Consider the following 19761-nt stretch of genomic DNA (forward strand, 5'->3'; position numbering starts at 1 on the left):
TCCATCTGGGCTTCCCACATGGTGCTAGTGGTAAAGAATCTGCCTGCCAATGCAGAAGACATAAGGGACCTGGGTTCAATCCCTGGGTGGGGAAGATCCCCTAGAAGAGGACATGCCTAGAGAATCCCATGGACAGAGGAGTCTGGTGGGCTATGGTCCATAGGGTCACAAAGAGTTGGACATGACTTAGCACTTATACACACACACACACACATACACACTGCATATATCCATAAATGTATATAATAATTTTTCAGTTCCATATAAAATATAATTTTAACAACTATTTTCATAATCTAAAATATAATAAAACATAATACTATAATATATACATTTGTATACAGGTTTATTAGTTAGATGACAATCATCAAAGATACTTTACCTTGGTTTTTCCAAAATGTTCATTAAGACAAAATTCAGTTCAAAGATCATTCCAAGTTTTCGTAGAAGTTCGAGGAAATAAACTGGATTGTAATGTACAACTACAGGTGCTCTACAAGCAAAAATAAACTCACCTTATCTCTGCAAAGAGATCTTTGTGGATGTCTTTTAGCAGAAGAAATATTTTGTTCCCAGAATTTTCCTTTAGTAAAAAGAAGAATGTTTTCAAAAGCTGTTCCATGAAACCCACTCTGCTTCTTGGAGGGAGAACGATTCTCTTACCATTTTCTGATTGTGTGTGGTTCAAGACGAGGTTAATGAGATTCATTATTTGAAGGTCAGCATCACTTAAGTTCAAGGCTGCTCCTTGAGAACGCTCAGCTAAGTTATTGATTGAATTAATTAGGAAGCTTTCAAAAAGCAGCTGAACAACTGAGAAATTAGTTAGCTGTTCTTGACTTAGCAGACGAGTAAGAAGGGCAACATCAAAATTACCATCTCTAGAAACATTTTTGAGATAACCCAAAAAGGTAGCAATGTCTTTAGTCACCAAAGCGATATCATCAGTTGAACTCTTGTTAGCCGAAAGAAGAAATAATGTTTGTATCATTTTGGAGTAATCTTCATGTGCAAATTTATGAAACCAGTTTTTTATGACCAGTAAAAAATCTTCAATAATTTCTAATGTCTTCAATGATGATAAATCCAGGCTTTCCAAAAAATGAGCAAGTGGTAAGGTTATGTTTTGAAGAGCCACTGAATTAGTCCTTTGTATCATGTTGTCAATTTTAGAATATAGGGGTCTGATACTAAAATTATGGGTTAGATCTTTCATGATTTGTTCAAACTCAAGCCATTGTTTTTCCAAGTTGTAAGCTGCTTTGCTTTTCTTAATAAAACATGATAATGCTTCTAAACTACTGCCTGTGAGGTTTGCATTCAGCAATGTCATGAAAGGAGAAACTAGCGAATTGGTGCTGTTTACCAGGTTCTCCTTCCTAGAAAGAAAGTCTGTTATCCTTTTCAAATGAAAGGAAATATTATACCGAACAGATGTTTCTGCTCCTTCATCCACATTAAGAACCTTGTTTAAACTAACTAGTTTTTCAAGAAGGTTTTCATCTGATGTGACTTTTGTAAAGTTGAAGTTTTTAAATTTTTCTATGATTGGCAAAGCGACTTGCTTTATGAGATGACCAGGACAGAGCTCAGAGATGCCACCACTGCTCTGATTTCCAGAAAGCTGGACAAATGGTAACACCTTATGCCAAAACTCTTGCACAGATTTCACAAGTGGAGTTTTAACGTGGAAAACTTCACACAGCTCTAGAAGAATGGAACTCCAGTCCATTAGTTCATGAATTACACAGGCTACTTTCCTAGTTATTTCCATCTGTGAGCTTTCATTCAAACATTGTGAATCATCACCATGGGGAGACAGGTGGAGGTGGTCAAGGATACTGGCTACTTTGCTGTAAAAGGAAGATGTGAGCTTATGAGCATTACAGGCGTCTGATCTTGGGTTCTGCTGAAACCCAGAAGTTGTATGATTCCAGCACCAAAACACAGGAAGACAAGTTAATGTCTCCGAAAGGATGCCCGGTTGAGCTGATACTGATTCAATTGTGTCCATAAGAGTTTTTATCACAGCAGTGAAGTCTTCCTTGGTGACATCTGACAGGTGTATGCCATGGAGGAGTGTGAAGTTATAGACATCCCTGAGGGCCTCTGTGATGTTCTTGTCGCCCATGCCCCGCAGGAGCCTCATGGCATGCGGGAGCATGTAGTACACATCCACCAGGGCATCAGCACCCTTTTTAGGAAACAGACGTGAGAGCCTCAGCAGGTGGTTAATACTCCAAGAATGTGAGCTGTCGACAAATTTTTCCATTAAGTCAACAAAGAAGTTGATCCCCAAATTGCTAGCACCTAACCTGCTGATGTTCTTAAAGAAATCCATCATGCTTTCACTAATGTGTTCAAGCTGATCTACTAGCAGATATATGTCTGTTTTCTTAACAGTGTGCAGGACAGAAGTCATCTTCTTTAAAATTTGCAAGTCACCTGGCTCTTGTGGAATATTGTGATAAGCAGAGGGTTTTAGGGAGTTGAACAAATCCTTCATGAGTTGAATACTGAGACCCACAGCTTTCATTACTTCTTGAGAAATTATTTTGGGTGAACTTTGGAGATCGTGAGATAAATTGAAGGTAAGGTAACTAGCTAACTGGTAAAATGAATTGCCTAAGCTGTGTATATCCTTTTCCTTTGGACTGGTAGCAATTATGTTTAAATTTTTTTCAGCTTTATATGAGGTGTTATTTTCTAGGTTGTTAGGGGAAATATCTTTCACAAGATTTTGAATTTCCTTCCCTAGAGCTACTAATTGCAGCCAAATATTTTGAAATTGAAGAGGCATTTCATCTGACATTTCTATGGGTTTTAGAATTAATTCAGTAAAATGTGTCCAGTTAGATTGAGGTACAAAATCAAAGTCTCTTGAGACGTTGTTGATAATCATCCTTACTTGGTTTGTGGAATCATTTAAAAGAGTTAATAAAATCTCAAAATGTGGTACCTTTTCTTTTCCAAAGACTGCGGTGAGTAGAACATTTAGAAAGTCTGTCACGTTTTTTAAGTAAACATTCACACAGTTTATATGTGACCTATTCAGTGAGCAAGGCTCCATCATTATATTCAACATCCCAGTAACAAGCTTCAAAGTAGAGTTCAGTTTGTCTTTCACCTCTCTGAGACTCTGCAGAACACCGTGAAGATGGCCTTGTGAAAAACTGGAGTTATACACAGCACACAGGTGGTTTATAGCGCTGACCCACGTGGCACATCCTTTCAGTCTGCTAACTATGTCCACAGAGGAAAATGTGGAATTCAACATGGCCAGAATGTGGAATGCCCTCTGGGAAGAATTTTCATACAATAAACCATCTTCCAAGATAAACTCAGTGACATTTTGGAAAATGTCAGCACAGGACAATAAATCTTGGTTGTGGGACATATTTTTAAGAAATAATACCGTGTCTCTTAGGTCGGTGATGACACTTGCAAACTTTACTTCATAATTTGTGAGGTTCCTTAAGAGAAAGTGATTCATCAAATGTACACTTCTATCTATAGATGCTGAGGTATTGCTCAACTCAATAAAAATGTTGAGCAGAGAATATAAAAACTCTCTGCTCGTGTTGGTATCTAGTGACTTCAGCTGACTCAGGGTAGTTTCCATGGTGAAAAGGGATTTCTCTATCTGGTCCAGGTTAAGCAACTTTACTAGAACGAATCCATCACCTAGTGCTACCCAGAGATCCCTGAGATTCAGGAAATCATTCCAATCACGAAAGCCATCAGTTTGAGTTACATTCTTAAACAAATGTAAGATGAGTCTAGCAGGGTGATGGTTGGGAATTACTTCCTGACAGCTTGTAGGAATTTTCTTATGACTTTCCAGTTCATCCAAAAGCTGACTGAGACCAACACGAAGAGGAGTGAAAACGTTCGTGTCCAGCTGAAATATCTGAGCTATGTGTCCACAGACCTCGGTCCACGTGTGAAGCCACAGAGTGGTGCAATGAAGAGCTGTAAACTCGTGGAACTCACTGCCATCTGCTGGGAAGTTTGAAAGGATTTGTGCCCATGGGAGGATAAATGGAGACCCCTCAGCTGGTGAATAATTTGCAGAAGAAATGCTTTTATTATCCAGAACAAAGCATTCATCGCCCAGCAGGGCCTCTGCTGAGCCATTAAAGAGTTGACTCACATACTGAAATACAGAATTACGAAAACCGTCATCCACCATGAAGAGGTGCTTGAGGCCTCTCAAAGTAGCATGGATGACTTCCATTGCAGGGCCCTCTGTGGACACCAGGGATTGGGCTTGAAGCTCCAAAAAGTTAAAAATTGAAAGCAATTGTTGACAGTAAGGTACTTCAGAAATCCTCCCGAGGACCCCTGTTGTCTCATATAAAAATGAAAATGCTTTGCTGATGTTTTGGAAATTAAACTGCTTTAGGATATCCAAAATGTGTTTTGAGATTTGCATAAGGAGAAAAAGCAAAGACTCTCTGCTCTGAATGCTCATGAATTTATACATATACTGGTGAAATGAAGAATAAATTTGCAGAAGTAAAGCTGAATCTTTGTCCTGGAAGACATGTAGATATACACAAGTCAAAATTTTCTCAATGTCTTGTTTTTGAGGTTCAGAAAGAGCTAAGAAAAGACTGGATGCGTTCCTCATAGCATAGAGTGTGTCCACAGTTTCTGAGACTTGTTCCTGGCTCAGAAATCCAAACTCATAGAGACTAGTTATTATCACTTCAATTACATGAACAAAGTCCATTTTCATGGCTGGTGATTGAGGCCAATCTGAATGAAACAATTGGGAAAAGTTAAAGCTTTTCCTATGAATCATCTCATTTTCTGAATCAGACAAATTTGCAAGTGCAGGCAAGAGTCCCAGTTCAGCTCTCTTTTCTTTTGAAGCGCCATGCATCCAAAATGCCAGAAACTTGGGGTTCATGCCCAGAAGCATTAACTCCACAAATCTCAAGATATTTATTGATTCCTTCCTTATCCAGAAACTTTCATGAGTTTCTATTTTTTCAATCATCTCTTTGCTGACTTCCAGAAGTTTCTGAGTATCCATGCCAGGTATATCTCTCCCTAAACTTGCTGAATGATTTAGCCACAAATGACTTGTATTTAGAGTCATCTCAGGGACAGATGGGAGGTTATAGAATTTGAGAATACTGGATAAGTTGAATGGATTAGGCAATAATAATTTCTCCAAAAATTCCATAAAAGATAAAAGGAAGTTTATTTGTTCATCTTTATGGGTCTGCAACTTCTTTTCCATCACTAGAAGTTCCTTTGTATAATTTAAGACCCTACAATATTAACAGAACCAATTCAGTACCAGAAAAAAATACCTTTAAGAAAAATTCAACTTATCAAATTTTCAGACAATATGCAGTCTTGTTTACAGGAAAACATAAATGAAATATTTACTAGGCAACATATTTTCCCACAGAGATTAAATTAATGTGAACATCTGAAAATGTTTTAGAAATCTACAATGTAGTTGCATACTTTTAGCTTAAATTCTGCTTCTTGCACCAAAAACAATGCATTTTAAAGCTATTTTACTCAATGAGTTGATACGCATGGTCATTAACGTCTGCTATTTATTCTAGAAGAATCTTAGCATTCAATTCCTTATTACACCTCAGAGTGTCCTAGTGATAGAAGTTGTCCAAATGGCAAGACAATTTGCCCCTGTATGATCTAAGGACAAGTGTTGAGATTTCTCATTCTAAAAAGCAATCACAGTGCTCTGTAAACAATGCTGTACTCCTGACTATGAGAAACTTATTGTTTTAGATGGTGTAAAATAAACTTCTCCTCCAGGAGTTTATTTTTACAACACAAAGAGGTCTCAAAGGAGCAGCTCAGCAATTATGACAAATCTACACTTACAGTGTGAGTCTTCACTTGAAGGAGTTACGTCTCAGACTCAGGAACAACACACCCACTTTTGAAGTCCTGGGGCTGTGTGTTCTGGACTCTAGGAAGGAAACTTGTGCCTGTGTCTACCACACGTGCATTCACAGCCCCTCCACCCACGGGCACCAGGCAGCCCTCTATCAGCCCACCAACACTTCTGCAGGGAAACTTCAGAAGAGGCTCAGTGTGTGTGGGCAACAGACCCTTAACACTTAAGTCTGGGACTTCCCCAGCAGTCCAGTGGTTACAACTTAGTACTTCCTCTGCAGGGGACACGGGTTCGATCGCTACTCAGGGAGCTAAGATCCTACATGCTGCAGGGCAAATAAGCCCACATACCTCAACTAGAGAAAAGCATTAATGCCACAGTGAAGAGTCCCCAAAGCCAATATTTTTTTTAAGTTAAAAAAAAAACAAACACTTTAAGTCTGCAGAATGAGTTGTGCTGCCAACCATAAGAAGAGCTTCAGTTTTCAGAGTTTTTAAGATTTCAGAACTGTGGGTACAGGATTTTGACCTGTTTGGGCTATTATTGCCTTAAAGGGTGAATTACTTTCTGAACTTCCTTAATTCTATAATCCTGTGTGTAACCCAGCCTGACATAGAATAGAGAGAGGATGGATGAGATGCAGGAATCGTTTTCCTCTCTCAGAGCTGAGATCTGAAAGCAGAAAAACTACAGGCTCAGTTTAGTTTACTACTATTTGTAGAACAGAGAGCTACTAGTTTGAACCATGGAACACTGAAAACATTTCCTGGAGAAAATTCCATCAGGAAAAAGAAAGCTCGACTATGAAGAATTTGAGATAAGCCTTACTCAAATTCAGCCAGGCAGAGAAATACATGCACGAAGAGATTGTGTTATTGGTGCAGAAGAATGCAGAACGATCTTGTTTTTCATTAGCAACTGGAGGTCATGAAGCAGTAGTAGTCAGATGACTGAGAACCGAGTCAGAACTGCTGCTACTAATAATGATGCTGCCTCCCACATTTATATCACCTTACAGTTTATTAAGCACTTTCTCGACTATCATCTTAGTTCATTCCTACAACAGCCCTTTGAAGTAAACATCATTATTTCCATTTCATAAGGAAAGAAACATTTCAGGATTTTTTAAGTTAGCAAATTCAAACTGCTGTTGTACAGCAGGAACCAGGTATGGGCTGCGTTTTCTCATTTCAGGCTCAGCTGTCTTAATATTAGTTGTGCTTAGTGTCCATTCTTCTTCATCCATTCATTAAGTCAACACCTAGGTACCTAGCCCCTGTCATGAAAGATGGGCTCCCGTGGTGACTCAGATGGTAAAGAATCTGCCTGCAATGCAGGAAACTTGGGTTCAATCCCTGGGTCAGGAAGATCCCCTGGAGAAGGGAATGGTTACCCACTCCAGTATTCTTGCCTACAGAATTTCATGGACAGAGAAGCCTGGTGGGCTACGGTCCATGGGGTCACAGTCAGACACAACTGAGCAACTAACACTGCTACTACCATCATTAAAGACACTGTGCCAGCTGCTACGGATCTACAAATATAAAATTAAAACATGCTCTTGGAGCATCTAGACTAGTTTCATTGCTGGCTTTCTGTGTTATTAAGTAGTTAAGATCTTCAGGAAAGTGAGGTATTATAAACCTAACTCACGTGAGCAAAGGGCTGATTCTCCAGAGGGTCCGTCCCCTGCTATTCCTCCTGTGCCCACTAATAGCTGAGCTTAAAAAGCTTCCCAGGATTTTTCCGTCTATGTTTATCAGTGATATTGGCCTGTAGTTTTCTTTTTTGTGTTGTCGTTCTCTGGTTTTGGAATCAGAGTGATGATGGCCTCGTAGAATGAGTTTGGAAGTGTTCCTTCCACTACAATTTTTTGAAAGAGTTTTAGAAGGATAGGCATTAGCTCTTCTCTAAATACTTGATAGAACATGGAAATTTACATTACCATCTGTAAAATAGATAGCCAATGGGAATTTGCTGTATAGCTCAGGAAACTCAAACAGGGGCTCTGTATCAACCTAGAGGGGTGGGATGGGGTGGGAGATGGGAGGGAGGTTCAAAAGGAAGGGGATATATGTATACCTATGGCTGATTCATGTTGAGATTTGACAGAAAAGAACAAAATGCTGTAAAGCAATTATCCCTCAATAAAAGAATTAATTTAAAAAAAAAAAGCTTCCCAGGAGTGATGGATCCCAGTGATGGATACTTGTTATGGGATGCTTCTTAAACTTTGACCTATACCAGAGCCACCTATAGAATTCTTCCTATCTACAGAAATCTGAGTCCCACACATAAGCAAGATTTAGCATGTCTGGGGCAAAGTTCAAGCACTTGTATTTTCAGCAAACTTTACAGATAAATTTTATCCATTTCCAAGTTTGAGAACTACTACTCTAAGGCAAAGCTTCTGTCACATCATGTCCCAACACACCCCACAGACAATAACGTGTGCTTTTAAACTATACACAGTATCCATGATTATATATTAAAATGTCCATTTCAGTACATGCACTGAAACAGTATAGCAGTATATAATCTGGCAGATTTGGTCCAAAGATCACTTCTCTCCCAAAAGTCTCCAGAACTTCAGACTCTTAAATCATTGACCCCCAGTGTAAACTCTAAGTAAACAGATAAGACTATTTTTCAAAGAATGATTTTTTTGTAGTGGGGGGATTTTATAATAAACTACATTATCAAATGGAAATCTTATTCCTCTAATTTGTTTCCTTTCAAAATCCATGGAAACATGAGTTATATATTCTATTATACAAATATTTACTGAGAATTGAATACATATGAAAGACTATCAACAGCTAAATCAGGATCTCATGTTTTAAAGCAAGCGTTTTGTTTATTTCAAATAATAGTTAAGTCAAGACCTAGAAGTTGAATTCTGAAAACTCACCTGGACATGGAAGCTGTTGGAGTCCTGAACAAGTTATTCAAAAATGCAAAATAATTATCACTGATGCTTTTCCAATCCATGTTTTCTTTATAACAAGGAGATTCCTCAGAGAAACCTAAATAGAAAGGCATTTCATATATTGATTTCAAATTGGGTAAAAGGTCAAGTCTAGTAAAGTGAAAAATGCTACAGTGTCTCAGTTAACATGGTTGAAAGTATAACAAAAGAGGATTAGAAGTCCTTCTCATTTGTCTTCCACTTGTGGCCAAGATGAGGTACATTGGCCATCAAGCAATGTAGGACAGAGACCCACGAACCACAGAAAATAAGCAAGGTGAGACCTTCCAGGCTGTGACTCAGACAGCAGGAACAGAGCTGGGGCCTGGTGGGCGTGCTGAGTTCAGGGGAAAAAGTTTAGGGTCCAAGAGACAGCAGAATTTACAGGACAAGGGAGCAGAACTAAGGAAGCGAGTTTTCTGCCATCTGCCCTCTCCAAGTACACAGCTGAGGACAAATTGATCCGTGCACGAGAAGGGGCTCCCTGAGACCAGGGAAAGACCCACACCAAAATTAAAGATTTAGGAACTTCCCTGGTGGTCCAGTGGTTAAGAATCTGCCTCCAGACACAGAGAACAGACGTATGGACACAGGGGTGCAAGGGAAGAACAGAGTGGGAGGATGAAAAGAGTAGCAGGGAAACATATACACTCCATGTGTAAAATAGACAGCCAGTGGGAATTTGCTGTGTGACTCAGGGAACTCAAATCGGGGCTCTGTGACAGCCTGGAGGGGTGGGATGGGGAGGGAGGTGGGAGGGAGATTCCAGAGAGAGGGGACATACGTATACCTGCAGCTGAATCATGTTGATGTATGGCAGAAACCAACAAAATACTGTGAAGCAATTATCCTTCAATTAAAAAAATTAATTAAAAGAAAAATCCACCTGCCAATGCAGGGGACACGGATTTGATCCCTAGTCTGGGAAGGTTCCACATGCTAAGGAGCCACTGTGCCAGAAGTACTGAGCCTGTGTTCTGCAATAAGAGAGGCCACCACAGTGAAAAGCCCACACACCAAAACCAGCAAGAACCCCCACATGAAGCCACAAAGACCCAGCACAGCCAATAAATAAATGAACAATTCACTGGCCAGTGATCACACAGGACCAGGAAAAAACTTTGAACCCATTAATCAGACTGGAGAGATCCATGATGTGTTAGACATTGAGGGTAAGATGCAAAAAAAAAAAAAGGTCGTGACTTAGTAATGGGATATTTACAACCTCTCTAAGCACTGCTCCAGCCCTGCCCAACAAATCTTAAAAGTAAGACCCTAAAGGATCAAACTATTTCAAGCAATGTTTTCAATAAAAGGAAAACAAAATAACAAGCACAAAACAAGGTTAAATTCATAATATTTAGCATTCAGTCAAAAATTACAAGGCATGCAGAAAAGCAGGAAAAGGTGACCCATAACTAGGAGAAAAATTGATTAATCAAAACTTAGCCAGAACTGACAGAATTCAAGTAGAATTAGTAGATAAGAGGACTCATCACATAAAACAGTTTATAATACTTAGCTTAAAAACCCCAATTAAAGGGCAAAATTTGTCAGGTCAGACAAAACTAGAACTAATTATATGTTGCATGTACAAAATGTACTTGAAATAAAAGACATAAAAACTTAAAAGTAAAAAGATGAAAAAGACATATCACCCTACATTTTCAAAAGGAAGCTTTCAGATGAAGTAGATGTCAGATGATAGTATCATTGTTATTCCATAACCATAAAAGCAACAATTAATCAGGAAGACATAACAATTCTAAATCTTTATGCACATTATAACAGAGCCTCAAACCATATGACACAAAAACTGATGAAATACAGGATAAATAGACAAAGCCACAATTATAGTTGGAAATTTCAATAGCTCTCTCCAAATAATTGATAGAAGACGAAGACAAATATCAGGATACAGATTTCTACAATACTATCAGATAACATGATCTAACTGGTGCTTAAAGAATGCCCCACGTGACAACAACATTGTACATATTCTTTCCAAAAGTAATGGGATATTTTATAAGATCATGCATATTCTAGACTATAAAAAATAATCTCAATAAATTTAATAAGATTAGAGTCATACAAAGAATGTTAACTAAATTATATATCAATGACATAATTATATATCAATAAACATAATCTTTGATATTAATTTCTCATTTTGATAATAATTTCTCATTTAAATACATTTTTCTCTACAATCACCTCCTGTATTTTTTCAGTTTTTTAACTTTATTGAGGTTTGATATAGATTTCTAACATAATTCCACAGTGATAAGAGAATAGACTCTACATGATCCCAATACCTTTAGATTATGAATTTTTGCACCTTGTTTTATGTCCCTATCAATTCCAGTATCTCCTACTTTATAGTCTGAGAAATTGAATAGAATTTATATTCTACTGTTGTGTGAAAATTGTATAAATCTTACTTTTGTTGAATTGGTTCATAGAGCTTTTCAGGTCTACAATATCCTTCTACTTTTCTGTCTATTCAGCCTATTAATTTCTGAGAGTTTGATATTGAAACTTCAACTAAAGTCTTAATTTATCTACTGAAAAGATAATTGTAATATAGTGAAACTTTGTTCTGTATTTTCCAAGTTTCCTATAAATGTGTTATCATACTTCCATAATTTAAAAAAAAAGAAATCAATGACATAAATATACCTGGAAAACAGCTTACAGGCCAAAAAGAAATCAAAAGGTAAATTAAAAAGCACTTTAAAATTTTATGAAAATGAAAGTACAGTATACTAATATTTGTGAGATGCCATCTAAGAAAATGTACTTAAGAAGACATTTATACCATTAAGTTTCTGTATTGGAAAAAAATAAAGATCTCAGTTTCCAAGTTAAGAAAAGAGAAATGAAGAGTCATTTAAACCTGCAGTAAGTAGAAAAAAAGAAAATCTTAAAGATCAAGGTGGGAACCGAGAAAATAGGAAAAAGAAAAACAATGAACAGAAAATGAACAAAACCAAAGGCTTCTTGTTTGAGATCAGTAACACTGACAAACCTCTGACAGAGGGATCAAGCAAAAAGAAAGGCATACGTTACTGAGAAGGGGTGTGAGAGAGGCAAAGAGTTTACAGATTCTCTAACATTCAGAGAGCAACATGGGAATCAGGGTTCCCTCCACAAGGTGGAAAACCCATGTATCATGTGTAGTTAGCCCTCCAGACCACATCCCCCATATCTGCAGATTCAACCCACTGTGGCTCACACAGCACTGTAGCATTTTCTACTGAAAAACATCCACGCACAAGTGAACCAGTGCAGTACAAACCCATGATGTTCAAAGGTCAGCTATATTATGAAAAACACTAAATTAGACATTTTAGATGAAAGAGAAAAATTCCTTAAAGATACAATCTACCAAAGCCCATGCAAGAAGAAATAGACCATCTGAATGGCCTTTAGCTATTAAATAAATTGAATTTGTAGTTTAAAATCTTCCTACAAAGAAAACAAAAGGCCCAGATGGCTTCACTAGTAAAATATACCAAATGTTTAAGGGAGAAAAAATACACAAACTCTTACAAAAAACTAAAAAGGGGAAAACACTTTTCAACTCATGAGGCCAGGATCACTCTGATAACACAATAAGATAAAGATATTAAAAGAAAGCAAAGCTACAGTCTAATATCTATCATAGCACAAATGTAAAGTGTTAAATAAAATTTTAGCACATTGAATTCAATAATATACAAAAAAGGTTTACACCTTGCCAGTTGGGATTTGTCCCATTTATACAAAGTTGGTTTAACATTATATATATATTTCATTAGCATTTCAATAGCATAAAAACATTAAGACAACTACAATGAAAAACTACAAGTTGTTAAGAGAAAGTAAAGTAGACACAAATAAACAGAGAGATACTCTATGTTCATGAGTCAGGAGACTCATTATTACCAGAAAAATATCATTCTCCCTTAAATTTACCGATAGATTCAATTCAATCCAATTAAAAAGTTCTAGCAGGATTTTGAGAATCTGACAAGCATTCAGATTGGAAATTGCAAATGACTTGGAATAGCTAAAAACTTTTTTTTAAGAAAACGCAGTTGGAAAGATTTCACTTGACTTTAGGATTTACCATTAAACTATAATAATCAAGATCAGGTGATACTGGTGCAGAGATGACTGGAACAGATGAAACAGTGCAGAGAAAGACCCATGAATTTGCACAATGTATTTAACAACAGTGCAAATGTAGTCAGTGGAGAGAGAAGAATTGTCACAATAAATTTTTCTGGAGCAATTGGATCTCCATGTGCAAAAAATAATAAAATCTGATATACACCTACATCATGTTTAAAAATTAACTCAGAATGCACCAGAGACCTTGTTTAAAACCTAAGGCTATTAACCTTCTAGAGGAAAGGTAGCTCAAAAATCTCTGTGACCTTGAGAGCCAGCAAAACTTCTCAGCTACAATATCAAAACCATGATCCACTGGGGAAAAAAGAAAAAGATAAGAAGAACTTGATCAAAATCAAACCTTTTGCTCCTGGATGACACTGTTGAGAAAAGTGGAAAGACAGGCTTGAGAGTAGGAGAAAATATTAGCAATGGACATATGTGCTAAAAGGCTTCTATATCTTACCTTTACAAGGAAATTTCAGACTCAACAATAAAGAAACATACAGACTAATTTTAAAACTGGGGAAATGATCTGAATAGACAATTCATGACTAATGATGCACAGAGGATACGTAAGCACACGACAAGATAGCTGTTCAAATCACTAGTCACAGATGCGAATGAAATCCATAATGAGAAACCACACCTACTGGAATGGCTATAAGTTTCTACACTGACCACACCAAGTGCTGCTGAGGATGTGGCAGGATCAGAGCTCTCTGGTAGAAAAGGTGCTGGTTGAAACTGCAAAATGTACAACCTTGAAAAACAGTTTGTCATTTTCCTAAAAAGTTAGGCATGCACGTACCATATAATCCAGCCATTTTACTTCTAGAGGGAAAAAAAAGCATATTTCCATAAAACAAACTTTATTTTCAGTAGCCCAAAACAGGAACCAAATTGTAAGTCATGTGAATGGATAAACAATCTGTGATGTATCCACACTCAGCAGTCAAGAGTACGTGTACCACCTCATGAATGAAGCCGAAGCTAATTAGTTCTAATTAATGACAGTAAGTAAAAGATGTTAGAGAACACGCTATATAATTCCATTTATATATATTTCTAGAAAAGGAAAAAACTAGTTGATGGCAACCAAGGGCAGATCAGTGGTTGCCTGGGGACAGGAGTCAGGGCTGGAATTAACACTGGGAAGAGGTGGGCAAAACCCTGTCTTAACTATAATGATAGTTTCATGGATACACACACACGTCAGGACCCAATAAATAGTATATATAAACACGTGAGATCTGTTATTCAGTTCAGTTCAGTCACTCAGTCGTGTCCAACTCTTTGTGACCCCATGAATCGCAGAACGCCAGGTCTCCCTGTCCATCACCAACTCCCAGAGTTCACTCAAACTCATGTCCATCGAGTCGGTGATGCCACCCAGCCATCTCATCCTCTGTCATCCCCTTTTCCTCCTGCCCCCAATCCATCCCAGCATCAGAGTCTTTTCCAATGAGTCAACTCTTCACATGAGGTGGCCAAAGTATTGGAGTTTCAGCTTTAGCATCAGTCCTTCCAATGAACACCTTTAGGACTGATCTCCTTTAGAATGGACTGGTTGGATCTCCCTGCAGTCCAAGGGACTCTCAAGAGTTTTCTCCAACACCACAGCTCAAAAACATCAATTCTTTGGCGCTCAGCCTTCTTCACAGTTCAACTCTCACATCCATATATGACCACTGGAAAAATTATAGCCTTGACTAGACAGACCTTTGTTGGCAAAGTAATGTCTCTGCTTTTGAATATGCTATCTAAGTTGGTCATAACTTTCCTTCCAAGGAGTAAGCGTCTTTTAATTTCATGGCTGCAGTCACCATCTGCCGTGATGTTGGAGCCCAAAAAAATAGTCTGACAGTATTTCCACTGTTTCCCCATCTATTTCCCATGAAGTGATGGGACCAGATGCCATGATCTAAACACGTGTGATCTGTTATACATAGCAATTATATTTCAATAAAGCTAATTTTTAAAAAGAAATCCTTCTCATTTAAGGCAAGTAATTAAATCTCTCTAGCACCTATTTCAGAGGAAAAATTACATAAAACTTGCAGTTTTTATGCTTCACTGAGTTCCCACTGCAATTGATTGGCTTATGTATATATAATTTCATAAGTGTTTAAGACGGGGAAAAAGATGGTAACCATCTCGAAAAAGAGCACAGGTGTGTATGATTAATATCAGATTTTTTTTAAAACAAATGCTACCAGAAAAACCAGTCTGTATGATATAACTTTTTTAAACAAAAATAAAAACAGAATCCAGTAAAGTGAATTCCGTGGCCACTGTTTGTGGTACATTATTACTCTGGCATCATTTTTGTGGGGAGAAAAAGGAACTAGCATCTATGGCAACTGCCTAACAGTACTGCACTAGACATTTTATGTACATTGGCTTGCTTAATCCTCATAAGGACCCAGTAAAGTAGACCGTATAATTTCTATGTCACCAAGGAGAAAACTGATTGCAATGGGAGGCCAATAACTCACTCAGTAAAGTCTGTATCACAAACAGGGTTTGCTCCCAACTCCATCTGCCTGCAAAACTGCCTGCACTGCACAGTTTAAATGCTTACAACAGAATCCAGTTATTAGAACACTTAGTTAGTATCTCTATTATAGCTGAAACTCCAATACTTTGGCCACCTGATGGCAAGAGCTGACTCATTTGAGAAAACCCTGATGCTGGGAAAGACTGGGGGCATGAGGAGAAGGGGATGACAGAGGATGAGATGGTTGGATGGCAACACTGACTCAATGGACATGGGTTCGTGTGGGCTCCGGGAGTTGGTGATGGACAGGGAGGCCTGGCGTGCTGCAGTTCATGGGGTCACAAAGAGTCAGACACGAGTGAATGACTGAACTGAACTGAACCATTATAGATAAATAACAAATTCTTATCACGTGCAATTGGTTTTGTTTCCTACTGGAGGAAGGGAAATATGGAACGTGTAACCTAAAGATGAATGCTGACCAATAGGCTTTGTCCTAGTACTATGTTGTCTTGACATTCGCACTCTGATTCAGTACGTCTGACATGGGCTCTCAGACGGTACTGATGCCACTGATCCAGGGACCACACTTTGAATAGCAAAGATATATGTGAATCAGGAGTGTGTAACTCATCCAACACAGTCAGGAAAGGGCCCAGAGCCACTAACTTCCCTTGACCATTATTAATCAAATAATGTTTCCACGTGACCATCAAAACTGCCTGACAACACATTCACTACCCAAAGCCTTAAAATCTGAGTGTGTTCAATACAGAAAGATTTGCAGGTCTGATGTAAAACATGATGTATCAACATGTATGGAATATATGCAGAACTTTGCAGAGGGGAAAATGTACAGTCCTAAAAGCATATATTAGAAAAGAAAATCTGAGAATCAAAAATCTAGAAAAAGAACATCAAACTAAATTTACTAGAAGGAAGGAAATAAAGACCAAAAAAAAAAAAAAAAAAGATTAGCGAAATAGGAAAAAAACATACAGCAGAAACCAACAAAACTTAGTTCTTTGTCAGAAGAGGCTGTATTTCTGCAATGGAGCATGTTCAGGCAGAGTTAAGCTCCTGCAAGGATCCCTCCAAAGGGAAGCGACTGGTCAAGCTTGCAGGCACCACAGTGAGGATTCCTGGATTTGACACTTAGTAGTTTTGTGACGTCCTCCAGGGATGTTGTTGGGAGCTGTGTTAGCCATTACTGACAAAATGGAGGCACGGCCCCAGCTCCCTCTCCTTGTCCTGCAGGCACGGACCCAGGATGAAGGAGCTAGGTCCTGTGATTCTGACTTGTTTTTTCCTTTCCTCGGCTGAGTTGACTGAAAAGAATATTAAGGTGCTTATTATTCTTGAGAGGACATGAGAAGGCACAAAGCCTTCTGCAGTTGTGCTCAGAGAACAATTCATAAAGTTAATCATTGACATTTGTTCAAGGATCTTTACAAAAGAGTGTTCCAGGATGAGCACGTAGGCCACAGCTTGAGGCCATGGGAGGGATTGTTATCTGAAACTTATTTGTGAAGGAAATGTTTATAGCAAAGGAGCTTGCTGAATTTAGGGCTTAGGAATAATTAGAAATAGTTAGAAGCTAAAGATTTAAGGAATGTTATAATGTTAGCATATTTTACTACAGCTTATAGAGATTAGGAATTTTAGAGATATTAATAGCTAGAAGCCTTTTTAGGAGATAGTGAGACCAGGATACTAGGGGCAAACAGGATTTACAAAGATAAGAAATAAACTGAGGTTTGTGGTATGCAGCCCAGATATAAGCACGAGTTGAAATGTAATCACAAGTTAAAGCAAACACAATTCTGAGACAACCCCTGAAGCAGAAACTCTGCTTGAAGGGCAACAGTGATTTATGGAGACAATAAATCTGGGTGAGGGGAAATTGAAAATGTCAAACCTCTGACCTAATGCTTTTGTCAAAGTATAAAAGAGAACCTAAAGCTTGAAATAAACATGCAGTCCAAGAAAGCTGAATGAGAGGCTGCATGGTTACTCGCCTACACGGCTCATCCCTTCAGGCTGATTCCCTGGCTGCTGGAGCTGGACTCCGGCAGGATGTAATCTGCATGAGCTCTGGAATGAAGTCATACCCAACTCATAGGTTGCCATGAGGATTGTGTGTGATTATCAATACTAGAGACTTCTGAACCTGGGCCTCTGGCTGATGGTGAGTATGTTTGTAGCCCGTGTTTCTGGAAATGGTAGAACTGCGCAGAAATATGCGATGAAAAGGAGGACAAGGTGTTGAAGCAGGAAGTTAACATGTAGGTTGTTTTTTAGTCGCTAAGTCATGTCTGACTCTGTGACCCCATGGACTATAGCCTGCCAGGCAAGAGCGCTTCCCAGGCAAGAATACTGAAGAGGGTTGCCATTTCCTTCTCCAGGGGATCTTCCCGACCCAGGGATTGAACCCTTGTCTCCTGCATTGGCAGGCAGATTCTTTACACTGAGCCACCAGGGAAACCCAACATGTAGGATGAGCACCCAACACAGAAGAACAGGGCCAACCCACTGGAGAAGCCACGTGGACCCAGCTCTGTATATGGGGTACATAGCCTGGAGAGTAACAACAGTGAATGCAGGGACCCCTCTCACGGCTGATGAGTCTGATACCAAGAACCAGAGACATGGGGTCTCTAGCAGCCCCTCGGATCAGTTTGAGGAGGAAGGAAGGAGTGTTAGATGGACACGGCCACAGAAAAGGAACAGGAAACTGTCATCCTCAGGCCCCAATCCCCAAGCTCAAGACACAGGGGCTCCAAGGAGATGCTGATGACCGCATGGGACCAGAGCCTGTGTAACACAGGAGAACCAGGCACGTGGTTCCCAAGGTAGATGGAAGCACACCCCCGGCTCTAGACCCAGAAGAAGCTGACGCAGAGATGGAGGTGTCTCCCTGCCAGCATCTTCTCTAAAAACAAAGCTTCTCGGAGACCAGTATGATTCTCTGTGAGTTCTGTAGTTGCAAGTTGTAAAGTTCATATTTTAAGGGGCTTTTGGCTCTGACACTGGTAAGGAGAGAGGGGAATCTACTTGCCACGGGTACTTGAGGCAGGCACACTGCCAAGGGAAGTGGTACTGCACACAGAGCATCTGGACTTTCAAAGGCTGGGTTACAATGAGTCTGTACAGATAAGTATTTATGGGCCAAACTGGGCCAGTTTAAAGTGGAAGCAGTCACTGTGCTGGGACCTGTGGTCAGTCTTGTTACCACTGATAGAGTAAACAGGAAAGCTCAGTGTGCCTGTGCTGGCAAGCCCCCGCTGTCAGCCCCCTCCCCTCGGTGGGACTGCTTGTCTCTGAGGAAGCTGTGCTGCCACAGCAAATGGGGAAAACACCCACATGGCTGGAGTCCAGAGCACCGACTTACCCAGTGAACTGTTCTGGATACCCTCCTGCTTATTCACATATCGAGCCACTTCGCAAGTCTTCCTGATAAACCCCATGAAGGCTTTCCAAAAGTGTGTATGTTCCAGGAATGATTGTGCTTTCTCAAGTGTATGAAAAATCCTGCAATTAAAACCAATCCAGAAAAAACAACTTTTAATAATGATTTTCCAGAAGGTCTTATCACAAACTCATCTAAGTACAAATATATACAAATGTCTGACAGTCCGATTATACAGGACATTAGAACCTTTGAAATCGTTTTCTTATTTATGAACATTCCGATCCTGATTTGCAAAATGAGGAAAAATTATTTTATGGAAATACATAAAACATAAGACAACAAGCCAAGAGAGGAGAAAGTGGGAAATTAAAGGATATGATATGAAGCGAGTTCTGAGTTACAAAAAACACATTTCCCATTTCACATATTCGACTTTGAACATCCTAGCAGCTGAGGAGAATGGAAATTCATTACACGTACAATCCATGGTTTGAGAAAATAAAAGCAAGGCGGATTTTCTGGAAAAGCACAGCTCCTTTGAAAGCCACTTGCTGGCGATTCACACGAGCATCCTGGGTGACGTGATAAACAAGCACCTTGGGGAACCTCCCTGGTGGGCTAGTGGTTACGAATCTGCCTGCCAGTGCAGGGGATGTAGGTTTAAACCCTGGTCTGGGAGCTAAGATCCTACATGCCCCAAGGCAACCTTAAGCCCTCTCACCTCAACTAAGACCCAAAGCTGCCAAAAATATATATATTTTTTTTTCTTAAATAAAGCTCTTTGGACTAAATGAGGGTTCTAGATTTCCTGTGAAAGATTAAGCCAATGGTTAAAAGGG

The 19761-nt window shown here is 39.1% G+C and overlaps 1 protein-coding gene across 2 annotated transcripts in view; it reads right to left on the reverse strand.

Annotated features, from left to right (window-relative positions):
* Window positions 1-19031, reverse strand: part of ABCA13 (ATP binding cassette subfamily A member 13) — a 335950-nt gene extending 316919 nt beyond the window's left edge. For both annotated transcript variants that reach the window (XM_070787451.1, XM_070787452.1), the window contains exons 1-3: window positions 18902-19031; window positions 8799-8913; window positions 516-5282 (exon numbers count right to left, since the gene is read on the reverse strand). In XM_070787451.1, coding sequence (XP_070643552.1) covers window positions 516-5282; window positions 8799-8913; window positions 18902-18977 — 4958 coding nt within the window. In that variant the 5' untranslated portion in view covers window positions 18978-19031. The remainder of the gene's footprint in view (window positions 1-515; window positions 5283-8798; window positions 8914-18901) is intronic.
* Between the last annotated feature and the right edge of the window lie 730 nt (window positions 19032-19761).

This window comes from Bos indicus, chromosome 4, assembly GCF_029378745.1.
Source record: "Bos indicus isolate NIAB-ARS_2022 breed Sahiwal x Tharparkar chromosome 4, NIAB-ARS_B.indTharparkar_mat_pri_1.0, whole genome shotgun sequence".
Classification (NCBI taxonomy): domain Eukaryota; kingdom Metazoa; phylum Chordata; class Mammalia; order Artiodactyla; family Bovidae; genus Bos; species Bos indicus.